The sequence below is a fragment of the Pipra filicauda genome, unplaced genomic scaffold, assembly GCF_003945595.2.
Source record: "Pipra filicauda isolate LSUMZ 115617 unplaced genomic scaffold, ASM394559v2 scaffold68_size4259465_pilon, whole genome shotgun sequence".
In the NCBI taxonomy this organism is placed as follows: Eukaryota; Metazoa; Chordata; class Aves; order Passeriformes; family Pipridae; genus Pipra; species Pipra filicauda.
In genome coordinates, this window is record NW_024104853.1 from 3705667 (window position 1) to 3726385 (window position 20719).

A 20719-nucleotide genomic window follows, 5' to 3' on the forward strand; every position below is an offset into this window, starting at 1 on the left:
TAGAAGACATCCAGATTTTACTAAATCCATTTTTTTCTAGGTCTTAACACAGAGAATGACATCTAACAAATTTCCTGTAATTCTGATTTTGACATTTGTGAATCCATGTTGTTCCAGCAAGGCTTGATATTCAGAGCCACTTCTCTCCTTTCCCTCTGTCTGCACAAGCATGTTCAAAGACTGCAGCAGAGCTGTGCTCCTCTTCTTCTTCTCATCATCCAACACCATTTCAGCCAGCAAAATTGCACAGCCTAATTAAAAAAAAACACACAGAACAGTTCTAATCTATTATCAGGCAGGAAAATTTCTGCTACCATATGTAGGGATACAAACTGCAAGACACAGGTGACTTCCTTTATCATTTATGGATTTGCTCTACTATTAAATGAATTATCCACTCCTCTCACAAATCCCAGGAGATTCCCTTTCAGAGTATGGAGTGATCACACACAAGTCGAAGTTGTGAGTCCATTCTCAGGGGAAAAGGGGGACGACTTCTGTAGATTGGGCATGAGGGTTATGGAAAACTGAGACTGGGATATACTGCTGCTTCACATTCATATTGAAATGGTGCCAAGCAGACAAAGCAGTGGATGGCGAACATTATAGAAACAGAGAAGTCAATGTTTCTGTACAATATGTTGTGTATATTATTTCTGTAGGAACTGAATTCTTTGTGGTGGGACTGACCTAAGGATGAGAACAGAACTTAAGTGCTCCTGTTTACACAGAGTCTTTTCCTTCATCTTCGGACCTGTGAGGGGAAAGGGAAGCCAAGAGAGGGCTACTGACAAAACAAGCATTGCTTTACTTATTTGTCTTGCATCTTATGTGGTGGTTTCTTTTGTCACAGTGGGAGTAGGAGGCCACCAACTAAGATCAAAATAGCAGCAGTTTACAGTAATTTTATTACTAAGTGATGCATAACATTCATATCTTTCTGCCCTTTAAGACAATCTCCTCAGAGCCATTCCTATTCATACACCTCAGATATTTAACAATTGACTAGAAAGTTTAAAACCTAACCCCCTCATTCTTCATGTCTTGAAAATCTTCCTCAGTTATGTGTATTGCTTAGGAAATATTTTCAGTGTCAGACCACTAAATCCACCCCTTCTACCAGTCAGCAAAAGATATCAGCTTTCTCCACAGCAACTGAAAAACTCATTTTGAATATTAATGAGAAAAGATGAGCTTATAGTTTCTCAGGTGACTGGACTATACCAAATGATTATAGAACATCTGAGACTGAAACAGACCACAGGAGACCTCCAGTCCAATCTCCTATTCCAAGCAGGGCAGCTCTACAGTCAGCTCAGGTTGTTCAGGGCTTTGTTCTCATATCCTGAAGCCTCCAAGGACAGAAATTCCACAGCCTCTCTGGGCCACCTGCTCCAATGCTTAATTATCCTGAGAGTGCAAAGCTGTGGTGCATTACCACAGACACCATGCCCAAGGGACTAATGCTTAATGTGTATGGAGTGTTGTGCTTTAATCATAAAGTACACTGAGGTTGTGTGGTAACCAAGAACATTCTATTCAAATTTTACAGTCAGATACATAGTACTTAGGGGCACAGTTTTAAAGTCTGTGAGAGTTATAGGCAGGCTAACTTTAGGATTGAAACTTTCTGACTCAAACAGCTTATAGTAGCTTAAAGAACAGCATTATGACTAAGTATGAGATGAGAAACATCTGACTGCTGGAATGAGCCTCAGTATACAACCCTATTAAGCTACTGGCAAGCTTCATGTCAACATGTAAAAGAAACACTTTAAATTTATTCAGTTGTTGAATATTTGGCCTTATCTTTAAATGTCTGTACAGATGAGATTAGTCAAATTTCCATTTAAAAAAACCCTTTTGCTAAGAATTAAAAACCTCAGTGTGGTAGAAGTCTGACATTTCCCTGATTTTGGACAGCTGAAATGCTAAGTAGTAGGCATGTTTCTTCTGATGATTTGAATCACTGTAGCATGTTTCCTTTACTCAGTGCTCAAAGAGCAAAGTAACTCTTGACTTAGTAACATCCAGGCAGATGCAACTCTTGACCTTGCTCATCAGCTCGCTCTCTTTCGCTGAGGTTGGTGGGTCAGTATTGGCACAGCCTCTTTCAAACTGATTTATTGGGATTATTGCTGTACAAGTGTGACAGGCAACAAACTCACAACTGATAAAGAAGAAAGCTAGTTTGAAAGTACAGCTTTAATTTCCAGAGAGGCTTCCACTACAAAGTATATGTTAAATAGAAAACATAAATATCAATGAAGTATCAGGAAAAAAAATAAACATTAGGAGAGATGACAATAGTAACAAATTACTTGAAGAGATAAGATACAGCATATACTTCTCCAATTAGTGACTGAAGCATGAAGAAACTTATTTTTAATTTTCATAAGAGGTTTTATACATAAATCCTAAAACTCATCTCAAGTAATGAGATAGAAAACATATACAGCCATTCAACCATATTCAGAAATCCCCAAAAGTGATAGTAAGCAATAGGAACAGCACTGAGCTGCAACTTGTATGCGTACAGAGTGTGGCTGGAGGTCAGAGGCCACTGAAGTTCCTTTGTGATGTTATAGCTGCTGTAGGAACACATTTGAGTTTTGTCCTGTTTTCACTTTTGCTTGCAGAAAGAATGCTTAAAATGGTGTCCTTAAGATGTTTTTGAGTAAAGTCCCACAGAACAGTGATAAAAAGGGGATTAATATCCCCAATTTCAGACAGATAGCACAATATTAATTTTTTTCATTTCTGATAAAAATGAGCAGTAACCACTGAACACACTGCAGAAGGAGAATTCTATTTTAAGGTCCAAAAAAACTAAGGTATTAATTATGGCTCAATACAAGCTTGAAGTTTTAACTTGACATGATATACAGATATGTCAAGTCTAAGCTTAATACAGTCTGAAAACTTGCCAAGAGAACTGGACATTAAGGTATTTCATACACAGGAGTTTTGGCCTGCCCCAGATACCTTTTAAAATGCATAGAACTCACTCCTGCAGGAGCTGCAGTCCAACTTTTTGTAATAACTCTGCTTCAGATAAAGGGTCAAAATAATCCTAAACTAGTAACAGGTGTTGGTTGATGATGCATATATTGCACAAGTGGATGAAAATCCCAGTGTGCTTCTGGGCATACTACAGTGACAGACTCTTTTTGAAGCATAGAACAGCATCTAATAAGTTTCCTGTGATCTTAATTTGTACATCTGTGAAGCTGTACTTCTCCAGTAGCTGTTTATATTCTGAGCCACTTCTCTGCTTGCCTTCAGTAATACTGAGGGACTGTAGCACAGCTCTAGAAGGGTGTGTCTTCTGTTCATCAAGCACAGTTTCTGCCACTAGCAAGGCACTTCCTGCAATTCCAAAACAACCAAAAGTGGTTCAGTGTAAGTATTTTTAGCTTCAAGTTTTTAGGGTTTTGTTCAGAGACAGTTCTAGGAGTCCCTCAGGCTAATTTTTTAACGGAAATCAGTGAAAGAACTTTACTTTCAGTAATCTCTTCCTGGAGGCAACCGTGTTATTGTTAAAAAGAAGGGAGAGTTTAGAGCACTGTCTCCACTTCAGTAAAGTTCATGTCACTGCCTGACTCTTGAACTCAGCCTTGCTTTCATTTGAACCAAACAACTCCCGTAAGTATCTGTCATACACAAATCTTTGCACAAAAAGATTAATACAGTTACCCCCAATTTTCTTTAATTTATAATCAGGATTATACTTTATGGCCTAGATCTTATTTTGAATGTTCTCCTCTGAAACGAACTTCGGGGCTACAGTTGGATTAAGGAATCAGATGATCTTAGCAGTCAGGCTTTTCTGCTTTCTGTCTTCTCCTTTGATCTTTAGTACTGCCTGAATATGAGTCAGCAATGTGCTCTGGCAATCAGTCCAAAGGGCCAACTGTGTCCTGGGATGCATCAAGCACAGTATTGCCAATCACTACACAGGTGATTGCCTCAGTCTACTCTGCGCTGGTGCAGCCTCACCTCAAATACTGTGTGCAGTTTTGGCTGCCTCAATGTAGGAAGGACAAACTATTAGAGGGTATCCACAGGGAAGTGACCAAGACAGTGAAAGGCCTCAAGGGCAAAGTTTATGAGGTGCAACTGGTTCAGCCTGGAGAAGGAATGGCTGAAGGGTGACCTCATCACTATCTAAAACTTCCTCAAGGTCGGCAGTGGAGGGGGAGGTGCCAATCTCCTCTCTCTGGCAACCATTGACAGGACAGGAGGAAATGGAATGAAGCTGCATCAGGCTAAGTTCAGTTTGGACATTAGGAAGAGGTTCTTCACCCAGAACATGTCTGGGCACTGGAACAGGCTCCCCAGGAAGTGGTCATGACACCAAACCTGACAGAGTTCAAGGAACGTCTGGATGATGCTCTTAGTCATATGATCTAGTTTTAGTCCTGCAAGAAGCAGGGAATTAGACTAGATGATCCTTATGGGTCCCTTCCAGCTTTAACTGGAATTATTGAATTGAACTATTCTATGATTCTATGATTCAAATGCAGGAGAAAGTCAGAGAGGCTACATACTTCTCATGGTATGTGTGCATAAAGTAGTACTGAGCTCCATCCAGCTGACCATATTCTGGGCACTGCTGAGACAGCAAAATGACAGCAAAACCACTGCTTCTTGATTAACCTAAAGGAACTTTAGTTAGACCATTTTTGTGTCTAGAAATAAGCACATGCTTAGTTATTTGGTGATACAGTGCTTAGTAAGAAAGACTGGGCCTGTCAGAGATTGGGGAGATGAAGATGTGAAGCCTGCAACTATAGTAAAAGCTTATTTATATATAATTTTACTTGCAGTTTTGTTTCCTTCTTTTTCTTAGTACATATTACCATAATGCAAGCCTAGACATTCAAGAAAAGGCTACTACGACTGAACAGAGAAATATGTTTTTTTAATATGAACTTATTATAACTCATTAAAGATACATTAACATTCCCCTTTAATTCCACAAGATGAAAAAAAACCCCAAAACTTACCTGGTCTGCAAAGAGCTGATATCTTGCTTAACAGCACATGTATCTTTTCATCAGGCCAGTCATGAAGAATACGTGAAAGGATGTAAAGATCTGCTTCTGGAAGCTTATCCTTGAAGAAGTCACCTGTTGGAAAGCAAAGTTAGTACATTCCTACAGAAACCACAGAATATATTCCTACAAAATGAAATTAAAATATTGCAGAGGAACTAGGAGCTGCAGCAGAGGTAAAGAAAGTAACAAGAACGAACAGGTACAGGTATGCTCTGATATGCAGATAAGGAAAGCCTAGTTAAAGAGAAGATCAGATCACAGGTAAGAATTCTGTAACATAAGAATGGAGAGTAAGCCTAAAGCAAGGAAGGAGACAAAGTTCTTTGCAGCCACCATGTTGATCTTGCCTAGAAATGAAATGCCTGAGGACATGCAACCTCTGCTCCCAGAGCTAATCAAAAAATGACTCATTCATACTTATTTATCCACATTCTCCACTCACAGCAGGTTTGTTTTTATCCTCACAGACTTGAAAAATACAATGTCCCCTTTTACGGTGGGTGAATCTGCAGTGCCTTGTACTAAGATACATTTTTGGAGCAGCAGCAAAAGAGCCTGTTCTGTGCTTCAGGATTAACAGAAATCATTCAAAAAATCATGCACTACATTTACCTGATACAAATGTCACTGGAGCTGTGTGTTGTCCTGAAGGCTGAAAGTAAGAGATGTTTGCAATGACTTCTGGAAGGTCAAATACAGTGACCTTGAGATTTGGGTATATTTGTACTAATTCATGAGCCAGAGCTCCAGTGCAACCTGTTAAAAGTTTAAAAAAGTCAAATCAAGTATTTTCTCCCAGCATTTTCAGGCATTTTTAAGGACAAGGCTGTATATAAAATAGAGACATCAAATCAGAACTAGAGGCAGACAGTCAGCTCCACAATTAAACATGGGCAATAGGACTTCCTGGTGGTTAGAACAATGTTTTAAAGCTTGGAGAATGCAGGCATGACTCCTTACTGATACAGAATTGCTAATATGACCTTTGATACCCGTACCTCAGAGTTTTTTCGGGGAGCAAAAAGCTGTAAATGAAATGGCAAGGGCTTCTAATTTGTTGACAAAGAGCACTAGAACTGTTTAGAATTTAAAAAGCACCAGGATATGAAGTTTGACAAACACTCTCCAGTGTAGCAAAGGATAAGATCACGAGGTGTTGGAGTATCTGCAAAAGTGGCAAAGGTGGCACCAGTATTGTTTTAATTCCTCTAACATGCTGTCCACCTCCCCAGGCATAAAGTGTTCTTCCTTCAGTGGATCTTTCCCTATGTAATAACACTCCCTCTGTGCAGCTCCAAGCACAGGGCAAAAAAAGGCTGTTAACAAGAAGAGTTTCTTCAGGTGTGCCATTGGTCTTCAACATTTTGGTGGACATCTTAGATATTATTAAAATAATCAACAAAAGAAACCAAAAAGAATCAAAACCTTTTGTTCTAGCAGCGATGTGTTTCAAGTTTGACACCCCAATAAGAGTGGTTCACTACTTTCATTACTTTTGAAGATCTTGGATGTGTCAAAGGAGAGCAACAACACAGCTTAAAATGGCACTCCCAGCCCAATGCTCTATCACTTGAGCCACAAACTATCTTATTTTCTGTGTTGAGCTGTGTCAGTATGTAACTGATTGAGACAAGCATTCACTTATTTCAAACTACTCAAATACCATTTAGGTAACTCTGCTTTCAATTAGGCTGCACTCGGTTCCTTCATTCTGACATTACAATACCAGGAAAATAACAGTAGTTAATATTACTGCAGTTCTAGTAAAAAAATGATACATATGTTTTAAGTAATAAAATGTGGAACTGAAATCAAGCTTTTCCTTTTAATTTGTATACAAATACAATTACAAGAAATACCTCCTAAATCACAAGCAGATTTGAACCGCGAAAGATCAAATGCTGTAGCCACGTCTCTTGCTGTCAGGCGAGCAATGCTGTGCATGGCAGCCATAAAACGGTGCTTTCCCTCCTGGCTGTGATAATAGTCCTAAAAAGAAAAAAAAACCTGAAATTGATTTTCATTGTTTATCTAAAACTATGTACAACCAAGACAGTAGGTACACACTGTGAACATTAGAATTCTAAAAATAAAAGATCAGTTAAAAGTGCCACTGAATAATTGCTAATGAAAGTCCTTTGTTGTTTTACTGTAGTGAAAAGCAGACTTTTGCATCCCCTCAAGAATTCTGATCACAGACATCTTTTGCAGTGTGTCTCACAAGACAAACTTGTCTGGTTTGAACCAGGTCTTGGTGAACTCCCAGAGGCTGTTAAATTCAACACTTCTACCCATGGGAGCGGGGGCATCATAGCAGGAAAAAGAGGTAATCTGAAAAGTGCCTTTTGAAGAAGTAGTGTGTCTTTCACATATAATTACTAACACATTTGTTCCACAGTAAGATGTCTCCAGATTTTAAACTGTTTGAAAGGGCAGATTTAGGAGACTGAAAGACAACCTCAGGTATTCCTTCTTCTTGACATACTCAAAAATTGCTTTCATTTAATTCTGACATTTATTCTCCCATCATGGGAAAATAACCAGATAACTGGACTATAATGTAAATCTGAAACATTAAAGCTCATACAATTTTTGTTGGCTTTTTTTTTTTAATTAGGGAAGAAGCAAGCATTCAGTATCAAAATCTCATTACACGATACATATGCATGAATCCCTTTATGTCTCACTTTCATACAGATTTCACCAGTTATGGCTGGTTTTGTGGCTACAGTGGAACAGAACAACCTCTAGGCTGTGGTGTGCACAGTGCCATAGGCAGCTCATGCATTTCTGCTCAGACATACTATCCTGTACATATAGAGAGCCCAGGTCCAGACTGGTCACAGGCATCACTCAAGTGAAGGCAAGTTGGTAATCCAGGTGTGTAACAAAGGATGAGATCCAGTTCACATTCATTAAATCACTCAATTATTATATAAATTTAGGCATCTACTGCAGCAGCTATCCTAAAACAAAGTATATTAATTCTCTTTGAAGGACCCTTTGAATGATTCCTAAAGGAGTTTCTGTTCACCAGTAATCTAAATACTAACATTAGGTTAACAAGACCTTCCTAAGTCTCCAAAAGCTCTTATTTCCTTCCATCAACTGTACATGAGGGATGTAGACATCTCCTTTAGGAGGCTGGTTTCATCACCATCTAGAAGTTAAATACAAATTAAGAACCTCAGGATGTAGTCTGAAGTACACAATTTAAGCCAGCGCTGCTGTCAGAGATGAACTCCTGACATTCTCCTGCTCACGCTAACAGCTCCCTCCTTAAACAGGCACAAATATTTATGCCTCTCCACCTGCTTCACCAGTTGGGTAACTGACAAGTTAGGCTAATTATAACCCTAAGTGATTCTCCAGTCTGAACACATGCACCTGGGCTAGTATTGGAAAAGGAATGCCAGAGAGATGGAAACAGTTGGTGGAAAGGATTACAATTTTATCAGCAACATACAGCAGCTTGAAGCACATACAAAACTACAAACCATCATAAAGGAGATTAGATCCCTTCTCCAGTGCATCGACAGAAAACAGCTTTGACTACACAGTCAGAACAGCCCAAATGGGATGCACATCAGTATCAAGTGACTGGCACCCAATATGAAAGGAGTGCATGTGTGATAAGGTACTAATTGGTTTTATAAAAAGAACACAAATGTAAATTAAACAAGCTTAGAGGTTGTTCTGTGAGTGTGTCTGTGGGATGGGCAACACTTCAGACAGAATTTTTGTCAGTGCTTGAATTTCCCAGTATGTTCTGTAACTGCTCTACCACTTCATAGCCTAAAGTTGAAGGGAACAGAAGCCTGGGACTCATGAGTTGCTCTGTGTTTCTACCATTTCTGAGACTGACAAACTTCCTGAGACAGCACAGTCTCCATTTGCCCCTAGATCAGTTCTGGGCTCCTCACAGCTGGCTTTGATACTAATTAGAGTTTTTATTACCTTAAATAAATCCTCTTCTTTCTTTCCAAAGGCTCGATGGTTCTGCCTGCTACCTTCTTTGATAGCAGACTCCAAGTTTGTGAAGAGAGGCCAAAGGTGATCATTAGAGTGAATAATGTAGCCATGAAGTGAGTATTCACCATCTGAGGTCAGGAAGGTATTTGCTGAGTCTGTATTACCGTAACCTTATGGGAAGAAAACAATTGTAACCAGCTTTGTTTCGGTACTTTACAACTGTCACTTAAAATCTGAAAGCATGTTTTCCTGCTAGCAAATCCTGATCTTATGAGCTATTAATAGAAATTTTGCATAAAAAGTAAAGAATTCCCAAACTCTTGTCACTCTGAAAGGAGCAAGTACTTAGTTCCTAAAAAGAATTTAGATGCTGAAAAATATAGATACACACTAACTTATTATTTTTATTTTAAATCTGAGTACCTCAGATCCCTAATATTCAAGGGAGAGTGTTAGAAGTTCCTCATCCTTGATTGCATTTTTGTTTAGATTATGGCTTCTTCTTCCCTAAATTCAAGCTTTCTCCAGTATGTTTTGCCTTTGTCTTGACCTTTAACCAAGTTAAAAAGACTCCTTTATCTCCTTTTCTTGGCACTCAACCATTTCATGTCTTACTATGTACATGATATATATGGAAACTTAAAAATACATAGTGTGGACTGAAAAAGTTATTCCTAATACTGACTCTCTCACCTACATAGACTTTCAAGGACTGTTACAGTTAAGGGAACTAAAATTTAGATTGTTGTTCATGAAAGGACACATTCCAGAGCTCTCATTAAAATCCCGATTCTCTGCTGAAGACTGACTGCACTGCTGCAGCAGGGAACGGAATTGGACCATTACTTTAGATAGAAACATAAAAGTCTTTTCCACCAAAGTGCTTCTAAGATTATCAAGTCCAACCTTTAACCCAGCACTGTCAAATTCACCACTAAACTGTGAACCCAAGTGCCACATCTACATGCCTTATAAATAGCTCCAGGGGTGGTGACTCAACCACTTCCCTGGGCAGCCTGTTCCAATGCTTGACAACTCTTTCAGAGAATAAATTTTTCCTAGTATTCAATCTAAATCTCCTCCAGCACAATTCAAGGCCATTTCCTCTTACCCTGTTGCTTGTTACTTTTGAGAAAAGACCAACTCTGACCTTGCTACAGTCTTCTTTCAGGTGGTTGTAGAGAGTGATAGGGCCTCCTCTAAGCCTCCTTTTCTCCAGGCTAAACAATCCCAGCTCCCATCTCATAAGACTTGTACCCCAGACCCTTCATCACCTCTGTTACCTTTCTCTAGACACACTCCAGCACCTCAGTGTCCTTCTTGTCATGATGGGCTCAAAACTGAACACAAGATTTGCAGTGTGGCCTCACCAGTGCTGATTCAAGGGGAGGATCCCTGCCCTGGTCCTGCTGGCCACACTATTTCTGATAGAATCCAGGACACCATTGGCCTTCTTGGCCACCTGGGCACACCGCTGGCTCATATCTATCTGCTGTTGATCAGCACCCCCAGGTCCTTTTCCCCTGGGCAGCTTTAAAGCCACTCTTCCCCCAGCCTGTAGTGCTGCAGGGGGTTGTTGTGACCAAAGTGCAGATGACACATCTGAGCTATTACACTGCTCCCTGGGACTGTCCACTAACCTTTTCTTAGATACTTGCTCAGTACTATGTCCAGAGAGCAAACACAATCTAAGGTTTCCACAAAGGACACCTGAATGTGTTTGTTGCATAAAGCTTGCCCCAACACGGACCAATTCCAGCTACTGATAATGAAAGCAAAGGAGCAACATCTGTTCCCCCTTCCTCCAAATCCAAGTTACCCACAATATCAAGTTAGACTTGATAGACCTTCAAAGCATCTCTTCTGGTCCTATAGTCTTTCAGTTACATGGAGTTGCAGGGAGGATAAATTAGTCACCTTGTGGTGTCTTCTCCAGTAATCCAAGAGCAGCACACGCATCAAGGAGTCTTTCTGTTCCACACACAGAGGTTCCAATCTCATTTGCAATATCCACAGCCTTCAGTGGACCTTTATGTTTCAGATGATCAAATATCTTCAGCTTAGAGGCTACAAGCAGAGCCTACATGTAGGTAAAAAAATTGCTATAGTGTGTTGAGTTTAAAAGACTGCAACCAAGAAACAAAAGAATCTGCCTACAATTATTCTACGCAACTACTGTTCTTAAAGTGCAACACAGCTTAACAAACTCCTAAAAATTGCTTCTTTCCCTCTCAGAGGGTTTCAGTATCTTAGCTGATAACAGATTTTTTAGCAAAAGCGTTTAGGAGAGAAGGGAACTCAAAATATTCTGGGATGCAACCTAAAGATTTTGCACGAAGATCACTTCTTTATTCAGATATCTAGCAGACTCTCATCTATACGACTGTTCCATAAGGTCAAACATTCTTAAGCACATGAATCAATACCACAAGATCAAATTAAATTTGATTTACCCAAAACATATAGAACTGAAACTCTCCACAAAAACAGTGTAACAGAGTCAGTTGCTATGATATGGGTCCTTGTTTTAATAAAATTAAGGGAAAAAAACCCAAACAACTTCACCACACAGCTGCACTACATCACAGCTTAACAGGATACATACATATGGAATGGGGATGAGAGAACAGATAGTGCCTCATGGTGAAGAAAAGCCCATGGGCAATAATGGTCTAAGCTGAAAACCTTAGCTGAACTTGTAAAGATATACTAACCAAACCAGAGAGGAAAGTTAATGACATGTAATAATATATACCTCTTTGTTTGAAATTTGCGATTTTGCAGTTTCAGGATTCTAAAGTAGTTAAAACACCTAAACCCAAGAAATTTATATAGTGCTCAAGAGTGAAGGCACACAGCAACCATAGAATGCATTTCTTTGCAACTGCGAGCGACTATAATGTACTTAAAAATTAATGGTAATCAAGGAAATGGATTGACCTTCTGCTTAATAGAAATTAAACAGAGGAAAAGATTAACTTCCCTCTTACCCCTCAAACTCGTTATATCTTTAGTTCCAAGTTTGCATTTCATTGCCACTTTAGCACTTTCTTTTAGCACTTGCTTTTCCAAAAGCACAAGTGACTTGATGGAGAACAGTAATCTATTAGAATGATCATTGTTCATTTCTTCTTCCCCTTCTTCACTATTGTCTTCACTACACTGAAACTGTGAGTAGAAAACCTGGGGTACTTAAAATGTCCAGCTATACAGTTCTCATCATGCTTGGCTGCTACATAGAGCATGTGACTCTTCATGAGCTCTTATGAGTATGCAACCATCACATACAGTACGGATATTATCAGTTAAACACATCTGGAACACAAAGTAGGTTGTTAAAAAACAATATCCTTAAGAGGCAATAAAAAAATTAAGATCTTCCACAGAATTCTAATGCTAAGCATTTAAAGTCAGAAAGGAAATATAATATACACAATTCTTGTCACAGTTTTAAGGCAGGTAAGTTAGCCATATTAAATGCTTTCTTTGCAGAGTATATAAATTTCAGCTTGGTTGTGCTCTTTTGATCAGTTAAAAAAAAAACCAAAAAAAACCACCAAAACCAAACAACAACAACAACAAAAAAAAAACCAAAACCAAAAAACAAAACCTCACAAAACATCTTTTCCCTCTCATCTTGAGAGAGAAAATTATCAAATGGGTAACTGAAATTTCATAGAACAGACAGAACAGATAAAAGCAAATACAAAACCCCACCCAACAATGTTTCAGCTATCTTAGACTCTCTAGAACTTCAGTGGTCCTTTTTTTCTAATTATTAATACATTCATACCCCAGCTCAAGTATTTCATATTACCTGGTACATATTGAAGCCCAATGAAACAATCATATCAGACAGCAATGTAATGAATAGTCTTATTTTTTCTTTACCTTTGAAGCCCTAAAACCATCCATCAGCTCTAGAATTTTAGATGGAACTTCTGGTGCTCTTTGTGACACTCCATTCTGATTTTCCAAAGGTACTGTAAAACCAGTTCTGACACCAGAACTGTTTTCAGAAGTGTAAACACCTCCTGCGGAATGCTTCCCACTGCTGTCCAACTTACTGGCACCTTTGTGCTCTGTGAAATTTGAAGATTCACTTTCTCCATCACTTAGGTTCTCAAAAGTGTCCACAGAAGGGATAGAGTCATACTTTTTATGTTGTACATTATGCTTAGAGGGTGGATAGTACAATTCTGCTAGCTTTTTGCAGAAGTGATTCAGAGGAAATCCCATCACATTCAAGAAGTCTCCATGGACATACTCAACCAACATTCCACCAAGGGCCTGGATACCGTATCCACCCGCCTTGTCCCTGGGGAAGAGAAAGGAAAACCAACATATATCTAATTAGGATTAAGAGCAAAGGTAAGACAGAACACAAAAAATCCACCAGTACTGCAGAAGCTGGAATAAAGATTATACAATATATAATGATATTATATATAACAGTGTACTCATGTTAGAGGCAGATTAAATCTACTAGCTAGGCTCAACACTTCAATTTATAAATCACAAGATAAATATAAAGATCAGTATTTCTGCTAAGGGTGAGTAGCCAAAGGTCTTCATGCTTCAGACAGCCCAAATGCCACAGTCCCCTAATCAGGAGGTAACACCAGCTGATTGTATTGCCATAGGTTACCCAGCATTCCCCAAGACCCGGCTACCAAAAAGGTAACAGCAAGAGTCACTGAGACCAACACTGCCACTGGGTCACCCAGATGCATGCTGACCCTCACCCTATTCCACAAGGCTGAAAAGCCTTTAGGAATATGTCAGGTCCCAAAGTAGCTCACAAAGAAGATGGCATCCTAGAACTAAAATGACCTTAGAATGCATCTTGCAGTTCTCAAATCACAGCAATACCTAAAATGAGGATCAGGAAGACAGGACTCTGTTGTGAAGGAGCAACCCATTCAAACAAATTCCACTACATTCCATTCAGCCCTATCCAACTCCTGCACAACCATCCAAGATACGAGTAGAATTGTGGTTCACAACACTGTGCTCTTAGCTGTCATGGTAATGCTGGTAATTTGGCACAGGAACGTACGTGCACAGAAGGTAACCTTGGAAATCTAATTTGTCTTTAGGTGTAATTATGCAAATTCCACAGTGTGGATTGGAAATACATACAAGCAGATAAGCTGCAATAGACCCAACAATTTTACTATTTGCATAGAAGGAAGAAGGCAGTTAAAAGTATGTTTCCTACATAACAACACAATCTGAAAGCCTACGTCAGCAAGCTTTGAAACCAAAGGTCAGTCACTCTTGGATCTATTAACTTAAGGTAGCATGGAATTACATAAACTGCTTGTGAAAGGAAGTTACTACACAAAGAATAATTGCAAATTTTTCGTCTTAGATTTGATGAGAAACAGTTCTTTACATTTTTAGAACTTATTTCCAAATTCCCTTTCTAATAGTCTCCTAAAAGAAACAGAAGAATCGGTATCTCAGCAAATGCGATTTTTGAATTGCTATAAGTTAGGGAACAGGGATTTTCCTTTTATCTGGCATTTTAAGCACCACTGTATAGCTTTGTCATTGTTTAAATTATTCTTTTATAATATTCTTAAGACTTACACCAACTAAATTAGGAATATTATAATGACTAAAATGTCTTTTCATTTTTAAATTAAGTCACAGACCAGTAGGGTGAAGTCATTTTTGTATATGCTCGCAGGGAGGCAAAAAACATTGTGACCATCAAAAGCAGTAGTATCATATCCCACCAAGACCATTAACACAACTGGCCACATATTATTTATTTTTCTACAGAACTTTATATTCTGGCATTGGATCCTGAGTAGGACATTTACATTCTACATTTTATTACTTCACATTTAAGGCTGAAACTGTAGAGTTCCACCCTCTGTAATCACCTCTTTCCAAGAGTGCAGTCCTTTGGTTTCGCTGCCATAAATAGAAAAGCTACCAAAAAACACACCAGATCCTCACACTGGAAGTTGTCAGGGGAGAAAGTTGTTCACAAGGGAAAGATTACAAAATAAAAAGCTGGGTCAAAGAGGCTGGCAGAAACTAAGTCTACTCATTACACAAGCCTAAAACAGTTAGGATTGCTATGGTCCAGCCTTCTTTCTACAGTGAGCCAGAAAAGAAGAAACAGACCCAAGAGGACACAAAATTTAGCAGTTCCTTCACAGAGTCAGAACAAATGCTTCCTATCTTCTTGATTTTATAAACTAAGATAAATTGTCTTCTGCCTCAGAGAGTAATGAAATATATTCTCTGAACCTTTGGTCCTTCAGAAACCCTTGCTGTCACACACCCTGTTTAGCAGAATTAACAGAATGACCCAGTGCTGCTCATGAGCCATTTTGTTGCAGCAAAGCACTGCTAAAGTACATTTTCTTCCAGAGGAAATAGTCAGAATATTCAAAAATAATTTTCAACCTGACATTCGTCCTGAAAATCCATGGTCATTTCTGTTTCAAACTACTACTTTATGATGTGCTGCACACTAAAGATCACCTTTCAAAAACCCCAGGAATTTCTGTTACAAGCTGTAGTCTTGCCAAAACATTCTTCTCTGCATAATCCAGTTTAGCATCAGTCTATTTAATAAGCTGAGACCCTTGCATGCTCAGAAAGTATGCCTCATTTACAAATAAGCACTGAAATAAATCCTAAGTCTACACTGGTTTCTCTTTCCCCAGTAAAACATCACTGTATTGTTTCATAGCACAAATGAATTTAAAAAACACTACAGTTTAAATCCTTCCACGGTCAGAATTCAAATTACAGAGACTAAAGGTCATCTCAGATCACCTGATATGCAGTCCATAATGCTAACTACGCCTTCACTAGGCTTCAGCTAAGACAAAAAAAAGGCAAATTTCTTAAAGTCACAAATATTCCCTTGTTGTCTCCAAACAAGTACTTGTCTTTTTTTTTTTTTAACAATCTAGTCAACTTCATCTTCGTAGTAGTAGTTAGGCATTCTGTTCTCATCCTGTTTCTTCTGTGGAATCACTGTTGTCTAGTATATTTGTATATGTTGTCTACATATATAAGTAACTAGTATATTACAAGGGTAGCAGCAACACAAGCTAAGAGATAATTATGGCTTAGTTGTATTGTCTCAGGTATTGAAGATCCTGAATGCCTCTGCTGACAGAGAATTAATTGTATATTGCATGAGTGCTTGCTCTAATCCAGAGTATTTCCAGTCTTCACTTTTCAAATGCATTAAGGCTCTAAGAAGGTATCTCATTTTCCCTGAAGAAGTGACAGCTCTAGAGAGGAACAAGAACAACATACTCACCTTGCATCACCCATGCTATCATTTATTGTACACATAAAGCAATTTTTCACAGGACCAAACACTTTATGCTGGTGGCTTAATAACATACCCTAAGACCTATTCTCAAATGTCATGTGATAGCAGAGTCTTACTTACATTGGCTCCCCACTATGAATGTACTCCCATAGGAGCTCTTCAGACAGCTCAGAAAATTTTACTTTAGTCTCTTCATAAAAATCAGTAATTTCCATCTCTAGCTTACTGTCTACAGAAAAGAAAAGAAACAGGAATTGTAATTTAGAGAGAATAACATCTAAGTTTTATTTGGTAAACATTTGACAATTTTGCTTGGGGAAAAACTTAAAGATACTACACAGATGTATGACATGACTAACAACGTTCTTGAGGGACAGTGGACTCATAACTTCCCCAAAACAGTAAAAGCTTGCATTTCCAAGCTCTGCAGTCCTGTCTTGGGACTAACAGATTGCTCTCCCTTTGTGGAATATGTTCTTTAATAATGCTTATACAGAGCTACTTATGGACCGCTGGCACACACATCTGGCACTGGGTACAAAGAAGGCTACAACTAGCCTTCTAACTTTATGACTGTTGTCAAAGAACTCTTAACAACACATCATAGTTCAATATGTAGCTGTCATAAGAGTGGGAATGCGCAGCTGCACCTGCACTGCAGACTCAGGCATCCAGCAATCCCATCAGTAACCACCACTGACACTTTCCTATCATCTCTCAGGAAATGACAAGATTATTTCAGACCTCTCTATCTAGAAGTGGTTGAGGGAAGGTGCAATAAAGTACTGAACACGTGGGTAGGGACCCTGCTGCACCTGGTACACTGAATCTGGTATCGTTCCAGGCGAAGGCTTTTCCAAAACACGTTCAAAAGGAAACAACCTTGCACAAATGAGTGTGCACATTACAGGTTATTAGTTCTCTCTGCTCTTTTCTACAAACACCAAAATCAGCATCTCCTGTTACCACTGTCTTGATAGGAGTGGAAATTCTTGAGGAAGAGTATGAAAGATCTACAGTACAGAACAAGGGGAGAATACTAACCAACTTCTAATGGTGTTAGTGTGGAAAAAAACCCCAAACATTTAATAAACCAGATAAAATAAGAAAATTGTTGCATGTGAAGACAGATCTTTCAGTATTGATAAAAAAACCTCAATCAGCTTAAGATAAAAATTTCATCTGTAATATATATGTGGTACTTAACAAGAGCATTTTAATTATAAACTAAAACTGAAAATGTATTCTAGAAAATCCTTCCACTGATGGCATCACTTGGGAAATATGCAGATTTACAGTATTTTTATTCATCTGAATATGATGAGGCTTAAATTTGCAAATTTTAAATGAGATGTGCTGTTATAGCATCAGTACTACAGTTGTGTGCACTTTAACTTTCTTCCTACAGTAAACAATTAAAGGTAATATTATTGTTGCTGGATTGCTCCCTGGAACCCTTTGATAATGTGTTTTATTTCTTTTGCAGCAGTTCTCTTTCTACTGTACTAGCATATTAGTATTTTACAAGAGTTAAAAGCAACGACTCCAGAAAATACTAAAACCTGTAAATACTTTATCTTCAGAAAGACTGTGTTGAGTGAATTGTCAGAAAAATGATCCCTGCAAAAGCTCAACAAAAGGAATATTGGCATAATTATTACACAGTGCTCCCCAACCACTCCTCAAATTATATTAATGGTACAGTTCACATAAAAATCACTTGCTTACTCTATAAATTATCTGATAAAGAACACTGATGTACTGCTCCCTACAGTTCCTTAACCGTCTGAGCCATTAAGCCATTACTCTACTCATGCCCTAAAAATGGCTCTGAAGTTGCCCTTATTTACTGAAAATTGAAGTAACTACAGATAACAGTAACCACTTGTATTTATCAACCAGTGTAAACAGAACACAGGAATCAAGTTACTATGGATCAGTTTCTGCTCAGTCTCACACTTGGTAGTGCCTTACTTGAATTTCATTTAGAATATTCCCACAATTTACACTGGTCTTTCAATTAGTTTCACAGCCTTCAGAGACAGTATTTCTAAAGTCTATAGTGTTTTGTAATCCTCCTTCCGGTGTGAAAACTCAATACAGCAAGAAGATTGGCTTTTGTGGGGAGGTTTTATTTCTATTTTGATAAGGTAATTCTTGAGTAGAAAACCAATTCAGACTGTAAATGAAACATTTTCATCCTTTTTTTTTTCACTTGCATGAGTCATTATGAGAATAACTTCTAATGCAAATACCGAGCTTTAATAAAATGAAACACATACCTTTACTGTGGCAGTGTATAACAGCCACTCCTGTGAAGACGCTGTGCTCTTTCCCATTCAACCTGTCAGGGAAAAGATGTGCATTAAGCAACAGTCTTATGAAATGTTCTATGTGATCACATTGCTACAGCCTGAGAAACAGACCATTATATTAATCTACCACTCAGGTGGGGGTTGGTCTCTTCTCCCAGGCAGCTATCAGTAAGACAAGAGGGCATGGTCTTAAGCTCTGCCAGGGGAGGTTTAGGTTAGATATTAGGAAGAAGTTCATTACAGAGAGGGTAATCAGACATTGGAATGGGCTTCCCAGGGAAGTGGTGGATTCTCTGTCCCTGGAGGTTTTTAAGATGAGACTGGATGTGGCACTTTGTGCCATGGTCTAGTAACCACGGCGATAGTGGATCAAGGGTTGGACTTGATGATCTCAGAGGTCCCTTCCAACCCATCCGATTCTATGATTCTGTGATAATGGGTCTGACATGCACCCTGAACAAATATATTTTATTTTAGTCATTTCAATATAGGTGAAAAGATATGGGAGAAACAAAACCAAGCAACCAAAAAAAAACCAAAAAACAACCCACTATCAAAAGCTTCAGTTATTTCAAGTATCCAAAATATCACTTGTACTGTACTGGAAAAGTAGTCCATGCTATCAGTTTATTCACTGTGCATCAGGAAAGTGACTATTTCAAATGCATTAGAAAAGACCAGTTGGCACAAATACTGCTTTTACAGCCATCTTCACTAAAAGCTGGCAGTACATAGCTAGATGATGCAACTTAGACTAAGCAAGTGATAGGGAACTAGAGCATATGTTCTCATTGCATCCAGACTGGCCCTCAGAAATCCCACGGCAAGCCAGAGAGCAGAGAATCCAAATTCCATTTCCCCTCACTCCCTCTTGTAGTGGCTCTGGAGTGCCACGCTGTGGCTGATTAGTTTTGAGGACTTCATTAATCTACTGTGTCAGCAATCACTCACTCTCATGGCTGGGATTCACGGACGAAGATTTGGGAAAGGTCAGCAATAGAAGTATAATAAATAGCAAGCAAACGTGAATCTTTGAAGAGACTATTTAAGGAATAGCCTCAATGATTAGCCAGAATATTTTTGGATGTGATCAGAAGCATCTCACACTCTTTGTGTCCCCTAAAGATTCCACACTGAATTGTAAGATGAAACAGTGTGTGCAAATTTTCATCTGACACCTCGGATATATGCAAAGATGTATCATCGTCTGCATTTTTTCCTGGAGTTCCAAAAAGCTAAACATTAAATGCATTTTATATCGATTGATCTAAACTTACAACAAACAAAACAAAACCCCAAACATTTGCATATGTTAGAAGTAGATTAGGCTCTGGGGGAAAAAAAAAAATTAATTAGCTGGACATGGCATAATTTCAAGCAAAAACAGTTGTGAAAAATCTCTTGCCAGACAAGACTCCTTTGTGAATCTCCTAATAATGACACAGGTTGCTAGCCCTTCTTTGTTTTAAAAAACTACTTTTAAATTTGAACATGCCACAAAGGATCAAACATTCAACAATGAAAAAAATTAAAAATCTATATACACTTACAGAACAAAACTCAAGGAACCATCAAGACACTTGTATTCACTTTTTAGATGTCTGAGTTATAATGTAAACTGATGAAACAAGCAGTGCACCTTTTCTTCCTCTACTCCCCAATAAAACAGAAGCATGATCTGAGGATTCCTCACATCTCATCCTTCAGAAAGGTGACTAGAATTAGTTAGTTAGTGTTTCTTTAAAAAAAAAAAAACCTGCTATAAAACAACATTAAGCTTGTAGTAGGAAAAAAGCAGAAACCTCAAAAAAACCCCACCAGCCTATCAACTATGGAGAACATTGATGGAAAGAGATTTTTCCTCCTCAATTAAACTACACAATTTAAAGAAACTGTCCGTGAACTCATATGATCATGTACTTTCTTGTATGTGTAATATTAATTGCAGCCATCCGGTACCTGAAGGGAGCCTACAAGGAAGATGGAGAGGGACTTTTTACTAGAGCCTGTAGTGACAGGACAAGGGGGAGTAAGTTCAAACTAAAAGAGAGCAGGCTTAG

The 20719-nt window shown here is 38.5% G+C and overlaps 1 protein-coding gene across 2 annotated transcripts in view; it reads right to left on the reverse strand.

Annotated features, from left to right (window-relative positions):
• The window catches only part of ASMTL (acetylserotonin O-methyltransferase like), a 25093-nt gene continuing 4374 nt past the window's right edge, over positions 1-20719 (reverse strand). The window contains exons 5-13 of one of the 2 annotated variants that reach the window (XM_027751291.2): positions 18627-18688; positions 16465-16573; positions 12924-13350; positions 10950-11112; positions 9018-9202; positions 6920-7049; positions 5673-5816; positions 5010-5132; positions 1-251 (exon numbers count right to left, since the gene is read on the reverse strand). In XM_027751291.2, coding sequence (XP_027607092.2) covers positions 37-251; positions 5010-5132; positions 5673-5816; positions 6920-7049; positions 9018-9202; positions 10950-11112; positions 12924-13350; positions 16465-16573; positions 18627-18688 — 1558 coding nt within the window. In that variant the 3' untranslated portion in view covers positions 1-36. Of the gene's footprint in view, positions 252-2108; positions 3370-5009; positions 5133-5672; positions 5817-6919; positions 7050-9017; positions 9203-10949; positions 11113-12923; positions 13351-16464; positions 16574-18626; positions 18689-20719 lie in introns of those variants that run through there. The other variant, XM_027751290.2, reaches the window with a different exon arrangement.